Consider the following 20241-nt stretch of genomic DNA (forward strand, 5'->3'; position numbering starts at 1 on the left):
TGCTAGAGTCCATTATAAAAGATGTAATAGCAGAGCACTTGGAAAACAGTGACAGGATCGGAGAAAATCAACATGGATTTACAAAAGGTAAATCGTGCTTGACTAATCTACTGGAATTTTTTGAGGATGTAACTGCTAGAATAGATAAGGGAAAACCAGTGGATGTGGTGTATTTGGACTTTCAGAAGGCTTTCGATAAGGTCCCGCATAAGAGATTAGAGTGTAAAGTTAAGGCACATGGGATTGGGGCAAGGTACTGACTTGGATAGAGAACTGGTTGGCAGACAGGAAGCAAAGAGTTGGAATAAACAGGTCTTTTTCCGAGTGGCAGGCAGTGACTAGTGGGGTACCGCAGGGATCGGTCCTAGGACCCCAGCTATTCACATTGGCCCAGAAATTCGTGTCGGGGGTTTCCCGCAGGTGCAAGCCCCCGACCTACACTTACCTAGTGCGCCGGCAGTTGAAGCCTGGGCCTGTGTGGATTTCCTGTCTGTGGCCCGGTTCAGCTCCCGGCGCGCTGTGCTTGCATGATCCAGCGGTGTACTTAGTGCGATGCGTCGGCTGGGATCACGTGAGCACTGGGCAACCAATCGGAGGATGCAAAAGTTCATTCATGAGCTTGACAGTAAGAACTGTCAAACTCATGAAAACTCCGGGCGCCCAAAACAGTACTTAAACTTGAAATAAAATTTTAAAAAACATCACACTATTTAAATGAACTATAAATAACTTTAAATAACTATTTTTAAACAATAATTTAAATTTTTGAAAAAAAATTATTTTATAATACGAGGGAACTAGATGTAATATCTCCAAGTTTGCAGACGACACAAAGCTGGGTGGGCGTGTGTGCTGTGAGGAGGATGCCAAGAAACTCCAGTATGATTTGGACAGGTTGGGTAATCATGGCAGAAGCATGGCAGATGCAGTATAATGTGGATAAATGCGAGGTTATCCACTTTGGTGGCAAAAACAGGAAGGCAGATTATTATCTGAACGGCAATAGATTGGGAGAAGGGGATGTGCAACGAGACCTGAGTGTCCTTGTGTACCAGTCGCTGAAGGTAAGCATGCAGGTGCAGCAGGCGGTTAAGAAGGCAAATGGTATGTTGGCCTTCGTAGCGAGAGGGTTCGAGTACAGGAATAAGGATGTCTTGCTGCAGTTGTACAGGGCCTTGGTGAGACCACATCTGGAGTATTGTGTGCAGTTTTGGTCGTCTTATCTGAGGAATGATGTTCTTGCGTGGAGGAAGTGCAGCGAAGATTCACCAGACTGATACCTGGGATGGCAGGAATGACGTATGAGGAGAGATTGGGTCGATTGGGCTTATATTCGCTGGAGTTTAGAAGAATGAGAGGGGATCTCATTGAAACTTATAAAATTCTAACAGGAATAGACAGACTAGATGCGGGAAGGATGTTCCCGATGTCCGGGGAGTCCAGAACCAGGGGTCACAGTCTAAGGATAAGGGGTAAGCCATTTAGGACAGAGATGAGGAGGAATTTCTTCACCCAGAGAGTGGTGAACCTGTGGAATTCTCTGCCACAGAGGGCGGTGGAGGCCAATTCATTAAATATATTCAAGAAGGAGTTGGATATATTTCTTAAGGCTAAAGGGATCAAGGGATATGGGGAGAAGGCAGGGACAGGGTACTGAATTTGGATGATCAGCCATGATCTCATTGAATGGCGGAGCAGGCTCGAGGGGCCGAATGGCCTACTCCTGCTCCTATCTTCTATGTTTCTTGATTATATATTAATGACTTGGACGTGGGTGTACAGGGCACAATTTCAAAATTTGCAGATGATACAAAACTTGTAAGTATAGTGAGGAGGAGAGTGATAGACTTCAGGAAGACATAGACAGGCTGGTGAAATGGGTGGATACGTGGCAGATGGAATTTAATGCAGAAAAGTGTGAAGTGATACATTTTGGTAGAAAGAATGAGGAGAAGACATATAAACCAAATGGTACAATCCTGAAGGGGGTGCACAAAGAGAGACCTGGGGGTATGTGCTCAGATCGTTGAAGATGGCAGGGCAGGTTGCGAAAGCAGTTAAAAAGGCATATGGGATCCTGGGCTTCATAAATAGAGGTATAGAGTACAAAAGTGAGGAAATTGTGATGAACCTGTATAAAACACTGGTTTGGCCCCAACTAGAGTACTCTGTCCAATTCTGAGCACCACACTTTAGGAAGGATGTGAAGGCCTTAGTGAGGGTGCAGAAGAGATTTATGAGAATGATGATTCCAGGAATAAGGGACTTCAGTTACGGTGATAGACTGGAGAAGCTGGGGTTGTTCTCCTTGGAGCAGAGAAGATTGAGAGGAGATTTGATAGAGGTGTTTAAAATCATGAGGGGTCTGGACAGAATAGATAGAGAGAAACTGTTCCCATTAGCAGTAGGGTTGAGAACCAGAGGACACAGATTTAAGGTGATTGGCAAAAGAACCAAAGGCGACGTAAGAAAAAACTTTTTTACGCAGCAAGTGGTTAATGTCTGGAATGCCCTGCCTGAAAGGGTGGTGGAGGCAGATTCAATCTTATCTTTCCAAAAGGGAGTTGGATAAGTATCTGAAGGAAAAAAGATTTGCAGGGCTACGGGGTAAGGGCGGGGGAGTGGGATTAGCTGAGAGTTGGCACGAGCTCGATGGGCCGAATGACTGGTTACAGCACGGAAGGCATTCTATGGCATAGCAGGTAAATGCATTGCCAAGTATTCCAGCTGTTCCTGGGATTGAAGGGAGGGGCAAATAAATTTGCCACGGTCCTTCTGATCACTGCCAAGTGAGTGAATCCTGCTGGAAATGCATGTATGTGGACATCAGATGAGTACAAGATTAGCATAGCTATATGCCTCTCAGAAATATTCTGCAGCGTCATTTGAGGAATGTTTGAGTGAAGTATTACAGGATTGCCACATCCTGTAAAATAGTACCCCACTATGATTCATTGTCTTCAGGCTAGAAGACAATCGGGAAGGGAAGCGAGCAAATCTTGAGCTTGTGCTTTTTTAAGGAGAAAAGGCTGACTTGTTTGTGTGCATGTCGATATATAGCTCTTGTGTGCAAATTACACTGAATTATTTCACGTGATTTTTGCTTGAATTCTATGATGGATACTAAAATGGTGCTGCATACTGTGGCGTTGCCACATTGGGGAAACACTGTGTGTATGTAGATAAACCTGTATAATCCCCTTTTAACTGCTGTATTCCCCTCCCCCCCCCCCCCCCCCGCAAGACAGTTGCAAGCTGAGAGGAATAAGGCACGTTCAGACTTGCCTGCTGCTGAGAGAAGGTAAACCAATCAGGTTCCAGCAGGTGACCAATCCGTGAGTCATCACAGGTTCGCAGGCTTCACAAATTCAGTACTGTATTGTGAGAGTTGGAGTAAAGACCTATTTCTTGTAGCTCGCTGTGTTGCCTATTTCTTTACGCGGGAGACCGTAGTCCCCCACATTAGTGACCCCGAATGTCGGCGGCCGAAGCCCCCGACTCACGCAGCCCTACAGAGGCCAGCAACAACCCGATGGCAACCAGCAGCAGCCTGATGTCGGCCGGCGCCGCGTCCTTGAAGCTCCCCACCTTCTGGGAACACCAAGCACCAGCTTGGTTCGCGCACTCGGAGGCCCAATTCACCCTTCGCAGGGTTCAAGACGATGAAGAAAGGTACCTCCACGTAGTCTCAGCACTAGCAAGCTCTACCGCCGCCGAAGTTCTCGACCTGCTGGGGAACCCACCACAGACCGGCAAGTACTCAACCATTAAGGGCCGCTTGCTGCAGGCTTACGGCCTGTCCAAGGAGGAGAGGGGGTCCGCAGGCTTCTCTCACTACCAGGCCTCGGCGATTCTACCCCGACCCAGTTGATGAGCCGGATGCTTGCGGTTCAGAGCCCAGGAGCGCAGTGCTTTTTGTTTCGGGCCCTTTTCCTCAGCCTGCTTCTCAGCAGGTACAGACTGCCCTCGCGGGGTCCCCGATCACGGACTGCGTACAACTGGCAGCCGCCGCGGACAAAGTTTTCGCCGTCGCCCAACTCGGCTGTGCAGCCGCGAGGCTCCCCGACACCACCGAGCGCACGCCGCCACGCCAGGCCGCAGAACTATGCTACTACCACGCGCGTTTCGGCCACAAGGTCCAACGCTGCAGAGCACCCTGCTCTTTCGATCAAACCAAGATGGCCGCCCGGCCCAACGCACGAGCCCCGCGCCGCCGTCTAGGCCCGCTCGACCGCACCCCCGCCGCCACGATGGCCATCGGCATCGCAGGTAAACTGCTGTACATAACCGACTCTCTTTCAGGGCGCAGATTCCTTTGCGACACCGGAGCCCAATGCAGCATAATTCCTGCCTCCCAGCTCGACATCCAGGCAGGCCGCAGCGGCCCACCCCTCGTGGCGGCAAATGGCGCAGCCATCGCTACTTTCGGAAAGCGACGGGCCGAGGTTTGTTTCAACGGCCAGCGATTTACGTGGGATTTCGTGACGGCTTCGGTGGCACATCCTTTGCTGGGCGCCGATTTTCTTTGCGCCCACGGACTCCTGGTCGACGTCCGCGACAGGCGCCTGATCGACGCAGCAACTTTCGCTTCACTGGCCTGCCAGCAGAGCAACAGCCCGGCCCTCGTCGGGTCCTGCTCCGCCCCGGCGCATGACGACTACGCCCGCCTACTCGCAGATTTCCCGAAGCTCTCACAACCGACCTTCTCAGCCGCGGCAGCCAAGCATGGGGTCGAGCACCACATCGCCACTACGGGGCCACCAGTGTTCGCTCGAGCCAGACGCCTGGACCCAGCCAAGATGGCGGTGGCCAGGGAAGAATTCGCCACGATGGAAAAACTGGGCATCATCCGCCGCTCGAACAGCCCTTGGTCGTCCCCCCTCCACATTGTGCCCAAGCCGGGCGGTGGCTGGCGCCCCTGCGGCGACTACAGACGGCTCAACGACACCACCACGCCCGATAGATACCCCATTCCGCACATCCAAGACTTCTCGGCACACCTAGCAGGAAAATCTGTCTTTTCCAAGGTCGACCTGATTCGCAGCTACCATCAGGTCCCCGTCCACCACGCAGACGTCCAGAAGACGGCGGTCATCACCCCCCTTCGGACTGTTCGAGTTCCTGCGCATGCCTTTCGGGCTTAAGAACGCCGCACAGGCCTTCCAACGGCTCATGGACTCCGTCTACGGGACCTGAGCTTCCTGTTCGTCTATCTGGACGATATCCTCGTGGCCAGTACCAGCAAGGCCGAGCACATCGCGCATTTGTGCTCCCTCTTCCAGCGCCTCAGCCAACACGGGCTAATCGTCAACCCGGCCAAATGCCAGTTCGGAGCAGCCCAAATTGACTTGGCCACAGAATCTCGCCAAGGGGAGCCATTCCCCTACCTTCCAAGGTGCAGGCGGTGGCGGACTTTCCCCAGCCCACCTCGGTTAAGGCGCTGCAGGAATTTTTGGGGATGGTCAATTTCTATCATCGGTTCGTGCCCAAGGCCGCCGCACTCATGCGCCCCCTCTACGAAGCCACCAGGGGCAAAACGGGCAAAGAGCAACTCGCCTGGTCCAGCGAGATGGTGACAGCCTTCCACCAGACCAAAAGCGCCTTGGCCAACGCCACACTACTGGCCCACCCCATCCCGGGCACCAAGACCGCCCTCACCATGGACGCCTCGGATTACGCCGTCCAGCAACAGTGGGTCGAAGGCGCGTGGCAGCCACTGGCATTTTTCAGCCGACAGCTGCGCAAGAACGAGCAGGCTTACAGCACGTTCGACAGAGAGCTCCTGTTCCTGGCAATCCGGCACTTCCGTTTCCTTCTGGAAGGCCGGCTGTTCACCACATTCGTGGACCACAAGCCGCTCACTTTCGCCATGGCCAAAGTAACCGAACCCTGGTCCGCGCGCCAACTCAACTTCATCTCGGAGTTCAGCACGGACATCCGCCACGTCGCCGGCAAGGACAATTTGGTGGCCGACTGCCTCTCAAGACCCTCGCTCCACGCAGTGCACCTGGGCGTCGACTACGCCAGCATGGCGAGAGACCAGGCTGCCGACGCGGAGATCCAGGCCCTCAGGACGTCAACTACCAGCCTCGCCCTGGCCGACATCCACTTCCACGCAGCCGGCACAGCCCTCCTGTGCGACGTCTCAGTCCTCTCGCCTAGGCCGGTCGTTCCATCCGCCTGGCGCGAGCGAGTTTTCGACATCATCCACGGCCTCTCACATCCAGGGATGCGTGTGTCTCAGAAACTTATGTCCTCCAAGTTCGTCTGGCCTGGACTCCACAAGGATGTGAGAGACTGGACCAACACATGCATGCCGTGTCAGCGCGCTAAGGTCCAGCAGCACACCAAGGTGCCATTGGAGTGTTTCCCGGTGCCCGAGAGGCGTTTCGACCACGTCCACGTCGATCTGGTAGGCCCCTTGCCGCCGTCGCACGGTTTTACACACCTGCTTACGATCATCGACCGCACCACCAGATGGCTCAAGGTGGTTCCCCTCGCCTCCACCACCACGACCGACGTCGCGCGAGCATTCGTCTCGACATGGGTGGCCCGGTTCGGCGTGCCGACCGACATATCCTCGGACAGAGGCCCCCAGTTCACCTCCCACTTGTGGAATGCCATCATCGCCGGCCTCGGCACCAAGTTGCACAGGACAACAGCCTACCACCCGCAGGCCAACGGGCTCTGCGAGCGCTTTCATCGTTCTTTGAAAGCCTCCCTCCGCGCCAGCCTGGCCGACACCAGCTGGATCGACAAATTACTCTGGGTTCTCCTGGGATTGCGTACCGCGCCCAAAGAGGACCTCCGCGCCTCTGCGGCCGAGATGGTCTACGGCCAACCGCTACCAGGCGACTTCCTCCCCCTGACAACAGAGCCGTGGTCGGCCGCCAGACAGCTTTCCCTGCACCAGGACGCGGCCCAGCAATTCCGTCCAGTGCCCACTTCGCAACACGGCCCGCAGCCGTCCTACGTGCCTCGAGACTTACGACATGCGAAGTTCGTCTTCGTGCGCCGGGACGCGCACAGAGGCCCGCTGCAGGCACCATACACCGGCCCCTTCCCAGTATTGGAGACGGGGGACAAAGCTTTTCTTATCGATGTCGGCGGGAAGCCGGACCTTATTTCAGTAGACCGCCTCAAACCGGCGCACCTGGACCTCGGCTTCCCGTTTCGGCCGGCTCTTCCCCCACGGCGGGGCAGACCTCCCACGTTGGCGGCGGCCCCACAAGAGGACCAAGACACGCCAGAACCTTACTTTCCGGCCGCCACCCCACCTTCGCCGGCAGCCCGTCCAGCCAGCCCACTGCCAGACCAGCCGACGAACCAACCGGCCGACCTCCCAGACAGCCCTCCTCACATGCCAGATGGCTACTACGGCCGCTTGGTCAAACCTCCACGGAGACTGACTTTTACAGTTAACGAGGATTCTGGGGGGGGGGGGGGCGTATGTGGCGTTGCCACATTGGGGAAACACTGTGTATGTAGATAAACTTGTATAATCCCCTTTTAATTGCTGTATTCCCCTCCCCCCGCAAGACAGTTGCAAGCTGAGAGGAATAAGGCACGTTCAGACTTGCCTGCTGCTGAGAGAAGGTAAACCAATCAGGTTCCAGCAGGTGACCAATCCGTGAGTCATCACAGGTTCGCGAGCTTCACGAATTCAGTACTGTATTGAGAGTGTTGGAGTAAAGACCTATTTCTTGTAGCTCGCTGTGTTGCCTATTTCTTTACGCGGGAGACCGTAGTCCCCCACAATACCAAAATGGTGCTGTTTATACTGATGATGCAATGTGGCTAGTAGGAGTCGAGAGAAGTGTAGTGGTTGTGGTTCTGGACCAGCAACCCAGAAGTCATGGTTAAATCCCAGTATGGCAAGTTGTGAAAGTCAATTCAATAAATCTGGTAATTTATAGGCTATTACCAGAAAAAATGATCAAAGCTGCCAGATTGTGAAAAAAAACACTGGTTTCACTAATATTCTCAGAATGGAACCACCTACCTGCTCTGGCCTATATTTTGACTTCAGTCCCACAATATCTGGTTAATTCTGAAATGGGCTAGCAAACCATTTGGATTATAAGCAATTGCTACTAAACAGCATCACAAGAGAAATATCAGATGGACCTATTGCCAACAACCCAGACATCATATCGGGACAAACTCGGGCAATCCCACCCTCATCAACTCTGCAAAGCCCTTCTTGCTTATATCTGGGAACTGGTGCCCAAGTCAGGAGAGCTGTCCCACAGACTCTTCAAGCAATACAGTACTCTTGTCATATCTATCGGTCAACAACCCAACTTCTCTGTCGCTGTCCCTGCGTATAGCCTGTTCCACTGGCAGGATAGATCCACAAGAGATGGAGGCACTGTGGTATATAGTTTGATAGGGAGTCCTTGATGTTAACTTAGTCAGGACCCTATAATGTCTCATTGCTTTAATAAAACAATGCTAAGGAAACCTCATTCACATTACCACCTGACTGACAAATTAGTACTGCTCCCTGTCAAACTCGAAGGAAGCACTGAGGAAAGCAAGGACACAAGTGAGGGACTTTGACGTCTGCATAAGTGGCTTGATCTCGCTACTAGCTGAGCTGGCTAAATCCTTAAGAACATGGCTGCCAGACTGGGCCTGCACCAGATGGTGAGGGAACTAACACGATTAAGTGATCTACCTCTTGCAGATATGTCTGTCTGTGATAGCATTGGTAGAAGTGACCAATGCATAGTCTTGTGAAGACAGTGACGACACCATCCAATGTATAGTGTGCCATTACCGCCATGCTAAATGGAACAGATTAAAGACAGATCTACAACCCAAGATTGCAGCAGCATAATATCAACACTGTGTAACCTCATGGGTCAGACATATCCCTCATTCCTTCATCATCATCAAGCCAGAAGACAACCGTGGGAAGTATAGACAGGTGTGCAGGAGCAGCACTGGATATACCATAGAATCTGTCCTTGCTTGCTTCAACTGCATACTAAACACCAAAAGGAGCAATTGATCTCACTACCTGCACATACGATCAAGAATGGTGGACAATCAGGCAGCTAACAGGGGGAGGAGGCTCCATCAACTTCAAGACACATGTGAGTGACGGAGACAACAGAAGCATGTTCAGCCAAAAGTGTCAAGTAAACGACCTTACTCTGTGTCCACCAGTGGTTCCCACCATCATAAATGTCAGTGTCCAGCCAATTTGTTTCATGCCACAATATTAAGTGGTTGAGTAAGCTAGGCACAGAAGAGGTTTGACAATATTCAGATGTAGTGCTGAAGACCCATACACTAGAACTAGACTGCCCCCCCCCACCCCCACTGGGTTAAAATCCTGGAATTCCCGACCTAATACCATTGTGGGAGCACCATCAACACGAGCTGAAGTCGTTGAAGGAGAAGGCCACCATCTTTTTTAATGGCAAAAGCAAAATATTGCAGATGCTTTTTGTTGAAAGGTCATCGACCTGAAACGTTAACTTTATTTCTCTCTCCACAGATGCTGCCTGACTGAGTATTTCCAGCATTTTCTATTTCCTTTTAAAGGCAACTAGGGATGTTCAATAAATGTGGCCTAGCCCATGTCCTGAGAACAATTTTTTTTTAAGAGTCGTGGTCTGTCCTTAAGACAGCTTGAAGGTGAGAAGCACCACCTTCATTTGGGAAAGGTGGGTGGGGGGGATGAAACTGCTATCCATGACAATTGGATTTGACTTTTTTAAGATTTCAGTACAGTGTAATAGTGATTGTGTAATCTCTCTGAAGCTAGGATTTCAGTACAGTGTAATAGTGATTGTGTAGTCTCTCTGAAGCTAGGATTTCAGTACAGTGTAATAGTGATTGTGTAATCTCTCTGAAGCTAGGATTTCAGTACAGTAATAGTGATTGTGTAGTCTCTCTGAAGCTAGGATTTCAGTACAGTGTAATAGTGATTGTGTAATCTCTCTGAAGCTAGGATTTCAGTACAGTAATAGTGATTGTGTAGTCTCTCTGAAGCTAGGATTTCAGTACAGCATAATCGGCATATGAATTTTTGTACAATATTCACTGTGTAAAAATACTCAATTGTAGATTTTTGTGCTTACAGATAAAACACGGGTGAAGCTGCTGTTTACCTATATGTCTATATACTGGTGGGGTTAATTTGAAGCAATGATATCTCGCATGGCATATTGTATAACAATTAAAACCTATTGGTTTAAGTGCAACTTACTAGTGACAATACTGTTTGATGGGCATTGTGTGATTTGAACCTGGAACAAACTGCTTCCGAGGTGACCACTGTTTTGTTTTTACCTGCCCAACTTTGACACCCATATATATACTAATCCCAGAATAACAGGTATTTTGCTTAAGATTCACAAACATTGTATTCTTTACACTTATTTCTAACGTGGTGTTGGTCTTATTTATCTTGCAGGATGATCACAGACGTACAGCTGGCGATCTTTGCCAACATGCTGGGGGTATCCCTTTTCCTCCTTGTTGTCCTGTATCACTATGTTGCTGTTAACAACCCCAAGAAACTAGAGTAATGGAATAGCACTGGAGCATAATACTGTGACAGGTATTGAACCACATGTATTGAATAACCACGGGATCTTGTAAATTTGTTATGGTAATGGAAATATAGTCATGAGTATGTAATGTATAACTTCATAGGTTTTAAAATAATAGTTTGTGAATTCTTGGTATGAAATACAACAAATCTCCAACAAGAGGCCTACCACCTCCTGTAGTACACAGGAATTATTTTATACTACTTGTTTTACAGTGTGAAGATTAGGACCAATAACAAATGGATTACTTGAAAGATGGAAGCTAACTTAGCAGATGAAACACGATGCACATTGGACTTCGCAATACCATAATAAACAACAACTGCAATAAGTGTGTTTTTGTACTGAAGAAATGTGGCTTGTCAATAAATATTTGATTTGTTAAAATTGCAAACTGCACTTCTTTGTGATTCCTTTTAAAATGATCTGCAGCACAAAATTGCTATAAACACTATGTAAATAGGGAAAGAGATGTTTGCTCTCCTACCTCCAATCAAACAGTAAAAAAGTAACATGGGCAATTTGATATGCAGTAATGACTTGCAGTGTGATAGAAGATGTCACCTAAAGGCCAAGGGAGTTTTGTGCCTCCTGCAGCTCTGATATCCAAGGTTCTGTAATACCAGTTTATGATCAGATAATGTGGTAACATAACCCATTGCTGTAGCAGTAATATTCTGGAAAAGGGATATTTACTACTCCATTTGAAATCATAGAAATTTACAGCACAGAAGGAGGCCATTCGACCCATCATGTCTGCCGGCTGGAAAAGAGCTATCCTGTCTAATCCCACTTTATAGCTCTTGGTCCGTAGCCTTGTAGGTTACGGCACTTCAAGTGCATATCCAAGTACAGGAAACTTTGTGCTATCCGGCACCCATGGGACCGAGCTACTGCCGTTTTTTTAAAAGCTCCAGATAGACCAGCGTCAATGTTATCAGATAGGAGCTTTTCATCGCAGTATCTGACCACAAACACTGTGTTGCTCAGCAACAGCTTGTAAACACTCGGCCCAGTAGCTTGGAAGCGTCTCTGAAGCTGTTGCTAAGCGACAAAGACGCTTTCCAGAGCCTGCCTGTGAAAAGAATGCTAGGAGAAAAAAAAACACCTAACCAAAACGGCTGCTGATTTCTGCCGTTAGATCAAAGTTGCCGGACATTCAACTTCCGGATAGCACAAAGTTTCCTGTACTTGTTAAATGTGATGACGGTTTCTGCCTCTACCACCCTTTCAGGCAGTGAGTTTCAGACCCCCACCACCCTCTGGGTGAAAACATTTCTCCTCAACTCCCCTCTAATCCTTCTACCAATTACTTTAAATCTATGCCTCTGGTTATTGACCTCTCTATGGGAAATGGGTCCTTCCTATCAACTCTCACTAGGCCCCTCATAATTTTATACACCTCAATCACGTCTCCCCTCTGTTCCAAAGAAAACAACCCCAGCTGATCCAATCTTTCCTCACAGCTAAAATTCTCAAGTCCTGGCATCATCCTCAAATCTCCTCCTGTACCTTCTCTAGTGCAATCACATCTTTCCTGTAATGGGGTGAGCAGAATTGTATGCAGTACTCTAGCTGTGGCCTATTGTTTTATTCAGTTAAAAGCATAACCTCCCTGCTCCTGTATTCTATGCCTTGGCTAATAAAGGAAAGTATCCCGTATGCCTTCTTAACCACTTTATATACCTGTCCTGCTACCTTCAGGGATCTGCGGACATGCACTCCAAGGTCCCTCTGTTCCTCTACACTTCTCAGTATCCTACCATTTATTGTGTATTCCCTTGCCTTGTTAGCCCTCCCCAGGTGCATTTCCTCACTTAGCCAGATTGAAGGCCATTTGCCACTTTTCTACCCACCTGACCAGTCCATTGATATCTTCCTGTAGTCTACGGCTTTCTTCCTCACTATGAACCACATGGCCAATTTTTGTAACATCTGCAAACTTCTTAATCATGCCCCCTACATTGAAGTCTAAATCATAGAATCATTACTGCACAGTAGGAGGCCATTCGGCCCATCGAACCCATGCCAGCATACCACAAGTAGCAAGGGACCTAGTACTGAGCCCTGCGGAACCCCACTGGAAACAGCCTTCCAGTCACAAAAACACCTGTTGACCATTATCCTTTGCTTTCTGCCACGGTGCCAATTTTGGGTCCAACTTGCCACTTCCCTTTGAATCCCAGGGGCTTTTACTTTACTGACCAGTTTGCCATTTGGGACCTTATCAAAAGCCTTGCTAATATCCATGTGGACTACATCAAACATGCTACCCTCATCGACCTTCCTTGGTACCTTCTCAAAAAGTGTAAGTTAGTCAGATTCGACCTGCCCTTAACAAATCCATGCCTTTCTAAATGGTGATTAATACTGTCCCTCAGAATTTTTTCCAATAATTTGCCCACCACCGAGGTTAGGCTGACTGGCCTGTAATCACTCAGTCTATCCCTTTCTCCATTTTTAAACAATGGTACAACATTAACAGTCCTCCGGCACCACACCTGTAGCCAGAGAGGATTGGAAAATGATGGTCAGAGCCTCCGCTATTTCCTCTCTTGCTTTTCTCAACAGCCTGGGATACATTTCATCCGGGCCTGCCGATTTATCTACTTTCAACAATGCTAAAACCCTTAATATATCCTCTCGCTATGTTTATCTGCTCTAATATTTCACACTCCTTAACTACAATGCCTGCATCGTCCCTCTCTTTTGTGAAGACAGACACAAAGTATTCATTCAGAACCGTACCCGCGTCTTCCACCTCCACACATGCTACCTTTTTGGTCTCCAATAGGCCCTGCTCTTTTAGTTATCCTCATACTCTATGTATTTATAAAACATCTTTGGGTGTTCCTTGATATTACATGCCAATATTTTTTCATGCCTTCTCTGCTTTCCTAATTTCCCCCGTGCACTTTCTATACTCCTAGGCTTTCTGCGGTATTTAGCTTTCTGTGTCTGACAAGCTTCCCTTTTTTGCCTTATCCTGTATGCCTCTTGACATCCAGGAGGCTCTAGATTTGGGAATCCTACCCTTTTCCTTTGTGGAAACATTTGCTCTGAACCCTTACTATCTCCTCCTTGAATGCCTCCCACTGCTCTGACACAGATCTACCTTCAAATTTGCTCTGTTAGAATAGGTTATGCAATCCTGTAATTGTGTGCAAACTGTTAACTGTGGTTCATAAACATTACTCTACAAACGGCATAAAAAATTAATCTTTGACATATGAAATTTAAATAGCTATCTTATTTTCCTTCCCTCCCCAAGGATGTTAAATCCCTCTGATTTGTGCTCTTTTTCTTGCACACTTTTAGGTATATGTAAGCAAACCTGGTTTCAATCGTATGGCAGACCTTGTGTACATACTAGTGAATGTAGTAACGAAAGAAAAATGAAACTATATATTTGTTTTTTTCGCTTGTGAACGCAAGATTTAAAAAAGTATTTGTAGCTTACTGGTTACTTTTGTCTTTCCAGTACTTGGCTTCTCTTCTTTTTTTGTTTGTTTTTTCCTTCCTTCTATTGTTTGCTCCTCTCATTCCTATTTACCCTGGCAGCTACAATAATTGCACTTTGTGGAAACTTAATCTATATCTCTCAAATTTATTTTCTCTGTGGTTGTTAAACATCCGATGTGCTTCTTACCTCAATTTGTTTTTAGCAGATTGCTGTCTCCACTAATATTGTAAACATAATAAAGTTATGGCACCAGCTCCACTTGGTGAAAAGACTGGAAGGGAAATGAATGGGTGAAACAAAGTTTCTGGAGTGAGTTAGTGCTATAAGTAGCTGCAAGTGACTACACCAGAGAGGAATTAAATTCCATGTGGTTCATATTCTTCTATCATCTAGGCCTGATAATAAAACTATAATGTGCATTATCAAGTTATTCTACACCGACGCTGCCCATAATTCCAATGTAGTGATTTGCAAGGTATAGCCATCAATGTTATTGCAAATTATCATCGTCGCCTATGTGACTGTACTTTGAAGAAAAACAAGTTATTGCATGGGAAGTGTTTTGACATTTCTGGGAAATGTGATAAGCTGTTATATAATGTAAGAATATGAGGGTATTTAGAGGGATTAGACATTGCAGGAGTTAAATGGTCCTAAGCTTTTCGCCAGAACTGCTGCGCTGCAAAATCCACTGCTTTTGAACTCTCGGGATGATGTACGATAACAAGTATTATTGGAAAAACTAACTTATTGCTAGAAGAGGGAAAGGACAGTGAGACTTGAAGCTGCCTACACCTTTATCTCTCTTGCTGTGGGAATGCTTTTGTAATTTGTTGAAATATGAACAAGTGTTTTTACTATTTTTCAGTATTGGGCTTTGCTAGATTGCCACTTTAACAGGTTTGCTAGTCTATAGTTTTAGTATTTTAGTTTTATTTCACCCCTGTTAGAATTAGGGAAATGGAGATGTCTAAATCTAGGTTTTATTTACAGTTAAAACTCTTGTCTTCAAGGTCCTGGGGTGAGTCATCAACAGTAGAAACAGAAAACCAGAACAGAAAAAGCTTGTGATAAGACTAAAAAGCGGATAAGGGAGGCCCAAGGCCTGTGCCTGGACACAGAACTTGCTGGGTGCATGATTAGGTGGAATGGGGGGTATGAAGATACATGATGATTGGATGGATTTTTATGCAGTTCCAGTTTTTGGGGTAGATTCTAGGGGGGGTTGGGTTATTCAGTGTAGAAGGGCCAAGGACAGACAGCTGTATAAGCGTATGTGAGTAGGAGGTGTGAGGAATGTGCCAGGCTTTCTACCCAAGGATCAACGGAGTAACGTAATTCTCAATTGCTCCTTGTAAACTGCTGTGCAAATATTGCATTTATTAAGTCTCACTTATGTTTAAATAAAAATCATAAGTTACCAATATGGAGTCAGCTTTTAACTATGGAACAAACAGTCTAAAGGGACTTCAAAATTATAAGTGATGAGCCTAGCCAGGAGCTGATTAACCATTACTGATATATTTCGGTCTAAGTGGGATCCTAGAACTGGTGCGATTGGCTGCCTAGCTAGTTAAGGAAAGAAATCTTCAGGGAGTGTAGGACATTGTGACCTACCGGTAGTGTTGTGGCAATTCATTAATGGCGGCGGACTCGAGCAATGTTGAAAAGGCCAGAGATGATGGTGGACTTGAGCGATGTTGAGAGGGCCCAAGATAAGATGCGTGACAGATTTAGTGCCCTTTTTGATCAGTCCAGAAGGGGACACCTATCAAAAGGTGACAGAAAAGAAACTTAAAGTTGAAACTGGCACTGAAGTTGAGACTTAATTGAGGTGTATAAAATTATGAGGGGCCTAGATAGAGTGGATAGGAAGCACCTATTTCCCTTAGCAGAGAGGTCAATAACCAGGGGACATAGCTTTAAAGTAACTGGTAGAAGGATTAGAGGGGAGTTGAGAACTTTTTTCACCCAGAGGTGGTGGGGGTCTAGAACTCACTGCCTGAAAAGGTGGCAGAGGCAGAACCCCTCATCACATTAAAAAGTACTTGAAGTGCCATAAACTGCAAGACTACGGACCAAGAGCTGGAAAGTGGGATTAGACTGGATGGCTCTTTTTCAACCGGCGCAGACACGATGGGCTGAATGGCCTCCTTCTGTGCCATAAATTTCTATGAAGCTGATGCTATATACTGCCAGCTTCTGTGCCGAGAAAAATGAAACACGAGAAGTTGCAGCATTTCTATGTTTGAAAGTCTGTCTTTAAAAAGTGTCTGTGTGATTGTTTTTGTCAGCGTCACCCACTGTTCTGTTCAGAGATAAAAGCTGTTTAACCCTCTGTAGTCTTGTCTTTGATCCTGGAAGTATTTTAATCAATGTCTTTTCTGCAAGCGTATGTTGTTTTAAGTTTGTTAATTGTCTTTATGTATATACATGTATATTTTTGAAATACTTGAGTCATATTTTTGGTTTAGAACTGATTTAAACTGTTAATATTTCTTAGACCTGGGAATATCATAAACAAAATTTGCACTCTAAGTTCATAACTCATTACAGGGATCAATATTTCTAAGTTGCATGAAAGTGTTAATTTAAGATTGTGCATCCAGAATTGGGGAAAACTTAAAATGTAATTCAAAGTTAAAAGCAAAATACTGCGGATGCTGGAAATCTGAAATAAAAACAGAAAATGCCGGAAATACTCAGCTGGTCAGGCAGCATCTGTGGAGAAAGAAACAGAGTTAGCGTTTCACGTCGATGACCCTTCGTCAGAACTGGAAAAAGCTGGAGATCAAACAGGTTTTTAAGTAAGGGCAGGGAGAGGGGGGGAGGAAAGAACAAAAGGGAAGGTCTGTGATAGGATGGAAGGCAGGAGAGATTGAGACATTTAGAGATGGTGCAAGGTATTTAAAGCTATGACCCCTGGTTATTGACCTCTCTGCTAAGGCTATAGATATGTGAAAAGTCAAGTGTAGGTCCCTTGCAGTCAGAATCAGGGGAATTTATAATGGGGAACAAAGAAATGGCAGACCAATTAAATACATACTTTGGTTCTGTCTTCACAAAGGAGGACACAAATAACCTCCCAGAAATGTCAGGGACCACAGAGTCTAATGAGAGGGAGGAATTGAATGAAATCAGTATTTGTAGGGAAATAGTGTTGGGGAAATTGACAGGATTGAAGGCCGATAAATCCCCAGGGCCTGATGATCTACATCCTAGGGTACTTGAGGAAGTGGCCCTAGAAATAGTAGATGCATTGCTGGTCATCTTCCAAAATTCTATAGACTCTGGTACAGTTCCCATGGATTGGAGGGTAGCTAATGTTACCCCACTATTTTAAAAAAGGTGGTAGAGCGAAAACGGGGAATTATAGACGGTAAGTCTGACATCAGTAGTGGGGAAAATGCTAGAGTCCATTATAAAAGATGTAATAGCAGAGCACTTGGAAAACAGTGACAGGATCGGACAAAGTCAACATGGATTAACAAAAGGTAAATCATGCTTGACTACTGGAATTTTTTGAGGATGTAACTGGTAGAATAGATAAGGGAGAACCAGTGGATGTGATGTATTTGGACTTTCAGAAGGCTTTTGATAAGGTCCTGCATAAGAGATTAACGTGCAAAATTAAAGCATACCGGACTGGGGGTAAGGTACTGTCTTGGATAGAGAACTGGTTGGCAGACAGGAAGCAAAGAGTTGGAATAAACGGGTCTTTTTCTGAGTGGCAGGCAGTGACTAGTGGGGTACCGCAGGGATCGGTGCTGGGATCCCAGTTATTCACTATATATATAAATGATCTAGACGAGGGAACTAGATGTAATATCTCCAAGTTTGCAGATGACACAAAGCTGGGTGGGCGTGTGTGCTGTGAGGAGGGTGCAGAGAAACTCCAGTATGATTTGGACAGGTTGGGTGATTGGGCAGAAGCATAGCAAATGCAGTATAATGTGGATAAATGCGTGGTTATCCACTTCAGTGGCAAAAACAGGAAGACAGATTATCTGAACGGCAGTAGATTGGGAAAAGGGTAAGTGCAACGAGACCTGGGTGTCCTTGTGCACCAGTCGCTGAAGGTAAGCATGCAGGTGCAGCAGGCGGTTAAGAAGGCAAATGGTATGTTGGTCTTCATAGCGAGAGGATTCGAGTGCAGGAGCAAGGATGTCTTGCTGCAGTTGTACAGGGCCTTGGTGAGACCACACCTTGAGTATTGTGTGCAGTTTTGGTCACCTTATCTGAGGAGGGATGTTCTTGCCATGGAGAGAGTACAGCGAAGATTCACAAGACTGATACCTGGGATGGCAGGAATGACGTATGAGGAGAGATTGGGTCGATTAGGCTTATATTCGCTAGAGTTTAGAAGAATGAGAGGGGATCTCATTGAAACTTACAAAATTCTGACAGGACTAGATGCAGGAAGGATGTTCCTGATGGCGGGGGAGTCCAGAACCAGGGGTCACAGTCTAAGGATAAGGGGTAAGCCATTTAGGACTGAGATGAGGAATTTCTTCACCCAAAGAGTGGTGAACCTGTGGAATTCTCTACCACAGAAGGCAGTTGAGGCCAATTCATTAAATATATTCAAGAAGGAGTTAGATATATTTCTTAAGGCTAAAGGGATCAAGGGATATGGGGAGAAAGCAGGGACAGGGTACTGAATTTGGATGATCAGCCATGATCTCATTAAATGGCGGAACAGGCTCGAGGGACCGAATGGCCTACTCCTGCTCCTATCTTCTATGTTTCTAAGGCAAAAGGAGATGGTAATGGGACAAGTTAAGAAACAAAAGATGGCTCTAGATGAAGTGTAAATGGCATTGGCAGAATTAAATACAGCTGCCATGTGGGAGAGAGAAAAATAAATAAATAAAAATGGGGAAAAAATTATTTTTTTCTCTCTACCACATGGCAGCTGTCTTTCATTCTGTTAACAGGGGGAAAGTAGGAGGGGCATTTATGATGAAAAGGAGGCCCTGTGCATGATGGGCTGGAATTTCCTGGAACGATGTAACTGGCAAGTTACCTTAAAATTTACGACAATCTTGCCATTGGCAGTTTATACCAAAATGTCCTGAGATTTTCATTTGCATACGACAGAACATCAAAACCAGCGTAAAGCGAGCAGAAATCAGTGTAAACAATTTGAGTCTGAGTAAAGTATGAGATTTACGCCATATTCCTTTAATTCCCTATGTGTTTGAAAATTCAAGTCTGATACCATCATTTATGCACATTAGGCACAGCAGATATAAGAAAATGCAATCATGGAAGCTTTTCAATTTTAATGTAATTCATTTGATGCCATAAAAAGGCATTTTAAGATACCAAAAATACAACGTAGGTCTCGGGAGATATAAATTTAGATGTCAATTCACAACCTGTTCATATTTGTAGTTAACTCGCATTCTCCGTAAGGGGGGGGAGGAGGGGCGTAGCTATGTAGACTGTTTAGGCAGAGGTTTCTCCGTACAAAAAAATCATGGAAACGGAACTAAATTACTTACGCCTGAATTTCCTCGAACTTTTGTGCTGAAAGCCTGCATGTTTTGATGCAAGTTTCCAGGAAAATCAAGGGTATTGAGACCAGCACTTGGCCGAGACGGCAGTGTTCTCGCTCAGGCCAACATCCCCAGCATCGAAGCTTTGACCACGCTCGATCAGCTTCAATGGACAGGCCACGTCGCATGCCCGATAAGAGACTCCCACAACAAGCGCTCTACTCGGAGCTCTGAGACGGCAAGAGAGCCCCAGGTGGGCAGAGGAAACGCTTCAAGGACACCGTCAAAGCCTCCTTGAAAAAGTGCAACATCCCCACTGACACCTGGGAATCCCTGGCACAAGACTGCACAAAGTGGAAGAGAAGCATCTGGGAAGGCGGCGAACACCTCCAGTCTCTTCGCCGGGAGCAAGGAGAAGCCAACGCAAGGAGCGCACGTCAACCACACACCCCTTCAACCACCGTCTGCCCCACCTGTGACAGAAACTGTAGGTCCTGCATTAGACTCATTAGTCACCTGCAAACTCATTTTTTGTGTGGAAGCAAGTCATCCTTGGTTCCAAGGGACTGTCTACGAGAGAAAGACTTGTCCAAGACGGCAGCTTCCCGCTGGAAAGCCTGCAAGCGTGGGACTGCCAAATCGCCTCCTGCTACCAATCAGCGGCGAGATTAAATGCCGGTGCAGCTGTCTGGAATCAATGAAATGCGGC

At 46.7% G+C, this 20241-nt stretch overlaps 1 protein-coding gene across 1 annotated transcript; it reads left to right on the forward strand.

Moving 5' to 3' along the window:
• The first annotated feature begins 10429 nt into the window (after positions 1-10429).
• Positions 10430-10962, forward strand: LOC147122725 (dolichyl-diphosphooligosaccharide--protein glycosyltransferase subunit 4). Its single transcript, XM_086009790.1, has 2 exons — positions 10430-10576; positions 10784-10962. Exon 1 carries the CDS (start codon positions 10431-10433, stop codon positions 10542-10544), a length of 114 nt encoding a protein of 37 aa, XP_085865916.1. The 5' UTR covers position 10430; the 3' UTR covers positions 10545-10576; positions 10784-10962.
• Positions 10963-20241: the final 9279 nt, after the last annotated feature.

Source organism: Somniosus microcephalus, chromosome 2 (genome assembly GCF_052327205.1).
Source record: "Somniosus microcephalus isolate GS21.2 chromosome 2, FLI_Smic_1.0, whole genome shotgun sequence".
Taxonomy (NCBI): Eukaryota; Metazoa; Chordata; class Chondrichthyes; order Squaliformes; family Somniosidae; genus Somniosus; species Somniosus microcephalus.